The sequence below is a fragment of the Corylus avellana genome, chromosome 1, assembly GCF_965113065.1.
Source record: "Corylus avellana chromosome 1, dhCorAvel1.hap1.2, whole genome shotgun sequence".
Taxonomy (NCBI): domain Eukaryota; kingdom Viridiplantae; phylum Streptophyta; class Magnoliopsida; order Fagales; family Betulaceae; genus Corylus; species Corylus avellana.
Genome location: NC_142490.1, coordinates 24317281 through 24328014, shown reverse-complemented (window position 1 = coordinate 24328014; position 10734 = coordinate 24317281). Strand labels below are relative to the sequence as shown.

The window sequence follows — 10734 nt, the reverse complement described above, 5'->3', positions numbered from 1 at the left end:
TTAATAGATAAAAATCGACAATATAAAATGCACCCTTAATTAGCTAATGAATTACAAAATTTGATCTTAGTTGCAAATTAAATCTTAATATAAATAAAATACATTAACTAAATATAATGAAAATTCATACAAAGTGGGCTTCACACCTATTTAACTAATAGATTTAGATTAGAGCTTCAGAGGCTGGCCAAGTGAAGATTGGCACTCGATGTCTTGAGGAGCAGCTCGCAAAAGGGGAAGTGTTAGCCATATTTGTTTTATTATTCTTAAAATGATTAGTCAATTTAAAGATTCCTTGTAATATTTTATAAAATTTAGTTTCACCTAATAATTAGGTAATGTGAGAATTAGCACTCATGACTATCTTTATAAATCATATACTCTATGTGGATTATTTATCATCTTATAATATATGGGACCGAGGTGTTACATACCCCCTCAAAGTTCAAAAACTTTCAATTAAGAATATTAAATTTTTAATTTCTTTCAATTATCTCATTCCGTTAAGATTTTCCATTAAATATTGTCAAAATTTTCAATTATAAAAAATAAAGTGAAAAAATGTAAAGAACAGGGTATTTTGATAATTTTGACAAGATTTTAACGGAAAATTTTAACAAAGTAAAGTAATTGAAATTTTGATACCTTAATTGAGAGTTTTTAAACTTTTGAAAATAGTATTAAAATAATCCGGATGGTTTCGGAGCCTCTCGAATTCGAATTCTCAAATTCTTAAATTTGGTCGTCCATTATATCTAAGGGTAAAAACAAATGCTACCTATTATGGAAACAAAATAACCTATTATATTCTCAGAATAAAAAAAACAACGCATAAATATACTTATTTTTTTTATAAGTGATTTATTTATTTCGTTTCCCTCTCAAAACAAAAAACAATGTACAACTTGTTTCTCTCCCAAAACAAAAACAACTTGACGCTTCTTCTTCCTCATGTCAAAGTAAAAGAAAATCTTAGCTTTTTTAATAGGAGTGAAAATTTAGAACCGCTAACCGCATTAATCACTAACCGCTTTTGAAAGCGGTTATTCTAGCGGTTAGCGGTTATTAGGTTTTTGAAAACCGCTAACTCTTTTTTTAAATATATATAGTTTTATTATATATATTTATTTGTATGTTGTGTACAAGACTACAAGTGAAGTGATGATTTACAAAAATTGTTGTAGTTTTATTTATATTATATGTTGTATAGATTCGTAAAAGGTGACCAACAAGGATTTTGGTATATAACAATTTCTAATGTTAAAATGGCTATGAAAAGGAAAAGAAAAATTGTTTAAAGTGAGGCCCAAAACCAATCCAAAACCGGCCCAAAAAAAGTGGTTAGTAAAGAAACAGTTATTCGGATGCGGTTAACCGCTAACCGAACGGTTAACAGCCTAGGCGGTTGCGGTTAGTGGTTTTAGCTACTAACCGCAACCGCCTTCTCATCCGTATTTTTTAACTTCTTCTAGAAATTCTGAAATAATAATAAAAATATGGAAAAGAGTATTACGCAATCCTAGGCTCTTATTGGAAAGAGTATTACATACGTACGTTTGGAGAACATTCTCAAAGAACGCCCAACCTTTTATGCAGAAGAAATTATGGAATATATATATATATACACGAGTATTACACAATCCTCTTCTTGAAAAAGTTGAATATATGTACGTTTGCAAGTGTCGTCCAACTTCAGATCTAGTAAGTTCATGTTCTCCTAGCCCTACAAATGATTTTGTTTGTTAACATCAACGTGTTTGTCGTTTATTTTCTTGTAGTGTAATGTTTTGAATTAGTTCATAAACGTGTGAACAAATTTTAAGTTGTTTGGGGGATTGGGTGTGAGATTTTTTTCTTGAAGCTGAATTTTTTTTTTCTTTTATTTATTTTGTTCAGAATTGCCAGAATAAGTTAAAAAGGCTAAGATTTTATTTCACTTTGACATGAGGAAGAAGAAGCGTATGGATTTTTTTTTTTGTTTTGGAAGGGAAATTTTTTTTTTTTTGACATGTCCGCACAAGAGAGAAGAGGGGGATTCAAACTAGTGACCTCCATTTCATTAAGTGTGGTCCTAGTCAATTGAGCTACCTCTTGGAAGAGAAACTAGTTGTACATTATTTTTTGTTTTGAGAGAGAAACAAAATAAATAAATCACTTTTAAAAAAATAATAATAAGACCATTTATGGATTACCTTTTTATTTGGGAAATATAATGAGTTATTTCGTTTTCTTAATAAGACCATAAAATGTGGCTTTTGTTTGAACTCTTAGATATAATGGACGCCAGATTTAGGAATTTGAGAGACCATAAAATATGGCTTTTGTTTGAACCCTTAGATATAATAGACGCCAGATTTAGGAATTTGAGAAACTCGAATGTTGGCTAATGAAGTCTTGACGAGGTCCTAGTGATGTCCTAGTTGGGTCTGTCGATTTGATAATAAAAAGTTCAAACTCAAAAAATGATTTATAATTTTCAAAAATAAAACCATTTTAGAAATTAAAAAAGTTTTTTTTTTTGTCAAATCAAAAATATTTTTCGTTGACTATTATTTTTTGTCGCATCAAAAACCAAAAAATGCATAAAACATTTCTGTAAATTATTTTACGCAAAACAAACTAGCCTTAATGAAAAGTAATTTCTTATTATAAATTTGAAAAAACCTATAATGCAAATACAATTTTGAAAACTACTCTCATCACTCTGAGTAGCAATTGTAATTCATTTATAGTCGGTATCAATTAATGCTCCACTTGAGATCTCTCTAATGACCTCAAAAGTGGAATACCACGTTTCTATTTTCTATTTTCTATTTTAAGTGAAATGTAAATTAACTATTTCAAACTTCAAATTCTATTTTGTTTCACCTAATGGTTGCAATAATATACACATACACTATTACACTTATGAAATTTAATCTAAATCATAAAACAATTTTATTTTTTAATTTCACTTGAAATAAAAAGGATATGTTCACTTGAAAGCTTAATTATAAATGCATAGTCAATAATTACAGTTGTAATGGTTGGTAACCTAAAAAAAATTTCAAACTGCATTGTTATATTAGAAACTCCAGAATTCTAAAAAATATTAAAGTTAAATGTAGTTTGAGAACCTCAAATTTGTAAGTCAGTTTATGGGTTTGTTTAAGCTGATACATACTAGCCCATGGATCAATTTTAGGTTACAATTTCCAATGCCATTGGAAGAGCAAGGGAAAAACTCAGCCATTTGCAAGCAACAAACAACACCAGCAGATTTTCCATCTCTAGATGAGTATCACAATCTCAAAGATAGCATTACAGGAAATTCCAACTCCCATTAACTTTGCCATAACGCTTATCTTAGTATACAATTATTTCATGGTATTCATATAAACACACTAATGATAATATCAGGATAATTCTAATTGACAGAGATTGATCATATCAAATAAATCTGAGTAGTCACATAACAACTCATGATTTACCAATCAACACCCAATTCTCTTGAAAGGAAGAGTTTGTCAATGTACAGGATAACAGGAGCTGATGTAGCAACGTAACTTTGCATTTGAATCCTTGCCGATGCCTCTGAAAGTAACATAGCGCAAAAGCATATACCATTAGTGCTACCTAAATTGGAAACATAAAAAACTAAAGAAACCTCAACAAGGCAGGACCCTTCTAACCCACCCATAGAAAATAAACTCCGGATACACAATCCCACCTGCTAAAATTGTGTATCAGGTTATTCAGGGGAACTCTTAGTGCGGAATCAGACTCAAGATGTCCGAGTCTCCGGCTCATTCCAAGCCCGTCCTTTTTACTTTTATTATTTTTGGCTGGAAAAGCCTCATTGAACATGGATCATTAAGGATGCAAGTATAACTTGGGTTTGGGGTAATAAGCCTATGTCCTTACTTCATAGCAATGTGAGAAACAGCCACCGACCCCGAAGGCTTTTGACAAATTAAGAGGTAAAGAAATCGAGGGTATGGCTTTTAACCAACCAACTGCATCACCTATTGCAATGCACTAGATAGAAAATCGGTTCAAATACAAAAAGCATGTTAATAGGTATTCATTTTTAACACTTTATTGAGATATTTAACTAAATAATTGTACCAATTGCTTCATGAACTCACCATCTTCATTAAGCTTCTTCAATAGCTGTGCCTTTGTAGGGAGTGCATACATCCCTGCAGCTACGGCTTTTCTGATGGCCCACATATGATAAGGAGCCAATACCTGTGCATAAGACTTGGAAGCTGCATCCTTTAGCGAATTTCCCCTGCCATATGATTGTCAGAAACTGTTAACTTCATCTATAAAGCTAACCACACAACAACATAGTCAATCAGGTTAATTTTTTAACAATTGCAGGAGGTTTTTTTTAAAAAAAATAATTAATTTCAATTTTCTTGTACATCAACCTTTTGTGTCCAATCACTTATGGGATTTGCAGGCCATTTGCCCAAGATATATTTTCATGACTAAGGCATTCGGCAACCAAGCATTTAAAGCAGCATTAGCTCTTCTTGCTTCGATGGAATATTAAAAAATTTCACTGCTTGAGTTTTTTCTTCATTTGGACAATCTGGAATCTTCAGGGGGACGGTTTCTGTCTTTTTTTACCAAGAAATCTACCGAAGCTATTCATGTAAGACATGTAAATTATTGTAAATAATTATTACCTTAAAAAGAAGTAAAGTATACTTTGAATTTCTTTAAGTGGGACAAAAACAAGGAGTTGTAGATCACGCTGACATAAACCCTCATCGAAGTTTTGATAACACCTTTGAATTAATAGATTCGTGAGGGTCAGCCTAATAGCTTCCACCATCCTGAAACCCGATTGGTTGTGCCAGACTGGTAATCTAATAAGTATGGCATGTGCTCCAGTGATAATACTACAGAGAATAGGTGATATAATTCCATGGAGGAGTTTGTATAAACAAATATGACCCAAGGATAAGCCAAAATCCTTTCACCTAATACACATGCTAAGGCTTATATGCAAAGAAAAGGAAACCAGACCACTTCAAAAAAGGTCAGGAAAAAAAATGGTAACTGTTTGCTTATATTTTATCTATGTTTTTGGTCAAAACCATGACTATGTTTGTGAAGCGTTTTTTGTGTTTTGGTTTGAAAAAGATTTGATGTAATAGAAAGTTAAGAAGTATTTTCAGTGGGATCCACATTTAAAATGTTGTCTGTGAGGACAGCATTTAAAAGTATTGTCTTTGGAGTCCTTAAGAAAATTGTTTGGTAAACTTTTAAAAAAATGGTTTGTGTTTTTGAAGAAACAAATACTAAATATGCGTATTTGGAGAAAACACATACATATTTTTCCAGGTAAAGAAGCTTTCTTACTTGTAAAAAAGCTTCTTTACCACATCTCTCTATCTTTTTTTCTTTCTTTTTTTTTTTTTCTTTTTTTTCTTTTTGTAAATAATAAGTCAGCCTCCACACTTGAAAAAATAAGTACTTGTTTTCTCAAAATATTCCTATACTAAGGTGTGGGAAGTTTTCTAGAAAGTGTGTTGTATTTTAATTTTTTAAAGTGTTTTGTGCTTTGTGATTTGAAAAGCATTTCATTTGGTAAATGTATTCTGAAAAGAATGTTTCCGTATATGAAATGAGAGAAGACTTTTTGGAAACTTTAACAAACACAGCCATGGTGCTGAAAAATCTAGACTTCATAACCAGTGGTTCAGTTCGAAGCCAAATTGGTATCCTCTTTTTCATCGCTAGGCAAAATCTAAATTTTAGAACTACTTAAGCCATCTCATCCCTTTATCACCTGAGTCAACCACCCTGAAAGGCAAAATTTTAAGTCCATAAACTAGGCCAATATCGGTACCATCAGATAGAATAAAACCCTGACACACCATATCCCCATTCACAACTGGTTGAATCCAGGGCCTCCTCTTTAAGGAGGGGGGGGGGGGGGGGGGGGGGGGGTGGGGGGTGGAGATACCACATCACAGATTAGCACTATGATAAGTGACTTCTGACAAATTCTGTTGGTTTTGACTTGCAAAAACCGTCAAACCATTTATGTAAACTTATCTTCAGTATCCACACTCATGCAATTTAGCTGCAAAATATGATTTGTGTAGTTATTTGAAAAAACAATGGTTGTGTAGCTGATTCCAAGCTATTAGGAGAAGGTTTGATGAATTGTCAACCAAGGAAAATTCCAAAAGTTAAATGGCCATGACTAAGGGAAGCCCTATATTACGATTATAACACAAGTTCAGCTGCACGTATACAGTTGTAGTTACTCAAAATTACAATAAAGGCCATTGAAGTTCCATAATATGGAACTGTAATTGAATATACAGTGAAAGTTGTCAAATTTGACAATAGAAACTAATAGCTAACTTTCACAAAAGGCATGATCTTCAACTATATAAATTTTAAAAATTATAAACAATATTCGTATCGCTATCAGCAGCAGAACTAACCCCATCCCAACCATTGCTACAGAACCTCATATTACGAAATAAAAAGAACCAATAATCATCCACTAGTGCAATGAAAAATTGATGTTCCACTAATTTGAAGCCCCACATGAAAATTATTTTTCCAATCTAGAAGTCACCTGCCCACAGACATCCACACCTTTACAGAGTCTGTGCTTCTCTGTTTTTAAGAAACCAATCCTTGTATGTAATTCTTATGCAAATCAACTGAAAAAGGGGAAATGAGATCTTAACCATCAAGGTTGACTGCCATAACATTGTACGGCCTTTCTACTTATCTAGGATCATAACCTCTCACAGTCAAAGATTACAGCCATTCAACCATTTTCTTTCTAACTTTTTGTTACCTAGAATAACATTTAACTTTATTGCACATCATCTAGAACCTTCATGACAGAATTCTTCTTGTATGGTCCTCGATTGATCTACATCAATCACCTCAGAAAATGAATTGTTTCATTTCTATCCTTCTTTTACTGGCCCGTATTTATCTTTCTTTTTGGATAAGTAAATATGATATAAAAGAGCGCAGAGGGTCGCAACCCACATACATGGAAAGTATAAAAGAGAGCGCCTAAGGGGGAGAAAAATGAAAAATGAAATCAGAGAAGGTAATCCCTATAGGAGCTAGCCAAGCAGCTGTCCAGGAATACAAAGTAAAGAAGAAAAAATGAGTCAATTCCTCTAAAGTCCTAGTGGAGTCCTCAATGCATCTAGCATTCCTTTCATTCCAAATACACCACATAAGACACAGAGGAATCATCTTCCACACATACACTGGCGCAACCCACATACACTGGCCCATATTTATCTCAATATACACATTTGAATTAATTCTTATTTCGTGCACATTAATTCTTAAATTCCCAGTCTATCAAAAGCATAAATCATTGCTCAACTTAAATCTGTCAGTAACAAAAGTTAATCTTAACTTGATAAGTGAATGTTCAACGCAACACTCTAAATAGAGATGTCTCAACAAAAATTTATCCTAGTCAAATTTGATGGGCAACAATTAAGAGTAAATATTTCCAACATAAACCGGGCAACTTGCCTGATTCCACCCAAATGAACTGGTCATCAAGGAGTCTACAATCAGTTCTTCTTCCCTTATAATACTCAGGCAGTTTATCACTTAACCAACCATGGCCAAAATCCACTTCAATACTCGTTCCCTATGGATAATCACCAGGTAGTCATTTGGGCAGTCTATTAGTTAATTCTCAAGTATTCAAGTTCTGACTTAGCAGGCAAGTTATGGAACTCAAATCAAGTCCCATACCTTTTCTTTTTTCTTTTTTTATCAGCAACTAAATCTCATTAAAAGCACAGAGGAGCACATCCCTAGTACAAGTCCCATACTTTTTTTATGGGACTTGAGAATGATTTTAGTTAATAAGTCCCATGCTTTCTGACAATAACTTGCCGAATTGAGATTTGTAGAAGGAAAAAGGAAAAAAAAAAGGAAGAAGATGAAGAAGAAGATGACGAAGAAGAAGATATACAAATCCAACTATGTCCCATACCATAGCTATGTGTGATAACACTGCAAGCTAAAGTTACTTTTTCTTTTTAGTAAGTGACCAATTCATTTTGGGAGCAAGACAAGGGACACAACATAAGTATACGGCACACGAAATATAGATTAGAAAAGTACTAGAAAAGTGTATTCAAGCCATACAATTCAGGGCATTTAAGAATCTAAGCATGGCGAACAAACAGAGTGAGAGTTTTGCAAAGGGAGCTCCACCACTCCAAACAAGCAACCACCCCCTCCTGTAGACCCAACATTAAGCATACCAGAACCATTAATGAATCCTTATTTTCAATTCGTTCGAATTCCCATGATGTGTACAGGGGTGGGGAATCAGTTGATCACCTCAATCTTTTAAAGGAATTCTCCATTGTCTCTCCATACTTCAAAGGAAATTACCTCCCTCTTTTTAATCCTTGACAGCCAACAGACCATCTAATCTTCACCTACATGTCCTTCCATCCAAAAGCAACTTATAGAAAGCACCACTGATCCATTTTCCTATGTTTAAGTACCCCATGAGAGGACCTAACAAATACATACCAGCACTCTTCAGCATTCTTTCAAAACTACTTCCTGCCTAACAACAAAATTACATTCCACAAATTCTTAGTCTGGATAGGGGTTAACCATAAAATCATTTGGTTCTAGAGTTCCTCAACAAATTTTTAAATTTGAACAAGGTTGCTATATCTTGGGAGAATGAATCCTCCCTAGTTGATTATGCTGTTGTGTAACTACATAATATGAACCTTTCAGATTATAGATAGTTTCTTTTTCTTTCTTTTTTTGCCCTTTTTCCCTTTTCCCACTAAGGACTAGGGGCAGGACGGGGGCATTCTAAGATTACAAATTGATGTGATCCATTCTGGCCAATTCTTAAAAGCAGATGACAACTAAGTATTATGTGTAGAATAAAATGGTTTAATGATATTGGATACTTGAATAATCCCTATCAAAAAGAAAGTCATTTGATTGATACATTGCACTAGCATGTTCCCCTTTGCAAAGGGAAATTTTACCACTCAACTTCTTTTTCTCGGTTTTTGTAGCATTATATGGATCATATTTGAGTAGAGCTAAGCCTGGTTCTCTCTTAAGCGTGATTTCAGTTTTATTACCATTTCCCACTACTCAACTCATAATGTGCATCCAACTACATTCAGTACAAATTAGAAATTGTACAGAGCAGGACGCTATCACATCCTGAAAAGCCACCAGAATACAGCAAAAAGCTACATAAAGAAGTTGATGATACACATACTCTGTTACTAGGATTTGCTCGAAGAGTACCCTGACCATGTCAAGCCCACGTTTCACCCTCAAGAGGTTTCTCGAATGACTACCACCTTTCCTTACTGCGTTCGCTTCTACATCCCGTTCCAGCAAAGCCTGCAAGGTCCCGATCGATTTTGACGCCCCCGCGAGGTCATTAACCTGGTATTATCAAGCAGCAAATCAATGAAAACTAAAACACTCAAAAAATGACAAAATAGTCAATTAATTAATCAATTAAATGATGATATTCATACGGCACAAACACTGACACAACTTTAAAATTTGAAATTTCAGATTTTCCATTTCAATTGTTTGTTTGCCAAGAAAACTGAGAAACTAGTTCTAATATCTAACACAACAACAAAGCACAATTCAATCAAACGAAAATGATGCTTTGATGAGGTTAGGCTCAAAAAGAGTTGAGCTTTTATTATCTATTTTCGCAATCATTGAAAGAAATCGAGAGCTCCACACGTACCTTCGCGACGTAGTCCATCTCAGCAAACTTGAAGGCGATGCCCAAGCAGGCGAAGAGAGGCGAGACATGGGAGCAGGCGCGAGAGAATGACGCGACCTCCACGTCTGCGGTTTGAGAATTCACGGTGGCCGCGAGCTCCTTGAAGGCCTCCGATATTTTCCTCAGAGGCTTCTCGTCGTTCAGGTCTGCCATTGGAACGAGATCGATCTCGCTCTCTCTCTCTCTCTCTCTCTCTCTCTCTCTCTATCCGTCAATCTTGGTTTTGGGAATTGGAATGTTCCTAACTTCCTATGAAAGGGAATGTGAATAAAATACGCACGACTTCTTTTTCAGAGCAAATGATGTAAAATGCATGGAAAATGTTTTTACTTTTCCAATTTTTCTTTTTAAAAGTTGATTTAAGTGATGGCATTTTAATAACTAAGCTTGATTTATTTAAGAGTTTTTTGCTCGGTTTGTAAAAGCTTTAAGCTTACAATTTTTATCAATGAATGAGTATGATATGTTTCAAAAAAATTGTCATCATCATTTTAAGAGATAGTGACACATTATTTCAGAATTAATTCTTTTTTTAAAAAAAAAAATAATAATGAGTATAGCATTTCAAAAAATTAAATAAATAAAGACGTTTACCCTTTATATGTCGGGGGTATTAAGAGCATTTACATTTGCTTAACAAATATTTAGTTAAAAAATAGGTTATTTTTTATTTTAGTTATTCACCTTTTTAAAGCAATTATATTTGGTTAAGTATTTTAGCTATCAACTTTCACTTTTTATTTGATTGTTTTTTATTTATTTTTCTTACTCCCCCAACAAAAACGAACAAGATTTTTGTTTAATTAATATAATTAATGATTCATTTAGCTACATTGCTCAGCAAATTTGTTTAGCATCTTAGTAACTCAATAAATTTAGCCATTTTGTTGACCAAAATGTAGAGATTTTTTGTTACAAAACTAATCAAAATAGCT

General features: G+C 33.5%; 1 protein-coding gene across 1 annotated transcript; it reads right to left on the bottom strand.

The window, feature by feature from the left end:
* Positions 1-3300: 3300 nt before the first annotated feature.
* ACD11 (Glycolipid transfer protein (GLTP) family protein) lies at positions 3301-10014 on the bottom strand. Its single transcript, XM_059582646.2, has 4 exons — positions 9761-10014; positions 9269-9441; positions 4128-4273; positions 3301-3573 (listed from the first exon to the last, which is right to left on the bottom strand). The coding sequence occupies exons 1-4, from the start codon at positions 9950-9952 to the stop codon at positions 3467-3469; spliced, it is 618 nt and encodes a 205-aa protein (XP_059438629.2). The 5' UTR covers positions 9953-10014; the 3' UTR covers positions 3301-3466.
* Between the last annotated feature and the right edge of the window lie 720 nt (positions 10015-10734).

Bases quoted from the DNA above. Each gene is read 5' to 3' on its own strand.
- ACD11 (XM_059582646.2), bottom strand. From the start codon at position 9,952: ATGGCAGACCTGAACGACGAGAAGCCTCTGAGGAAAATATCGGAGGCC. The intron at 4,274-9,268 runs GTATGTGTATCA...ATCATATGGCAG, and splicing joins GAGCAAATCCTAGTAACAGA to GGGAAATTCGCTAAAGGATG. The intron at 3,574-4,127 runs GTGAGTTCATGA...TGTTACTTTCAG, and splicing joins GAAGAAGCTTAATGAAGATG to AGGCATCGGCAAGGATTCAA.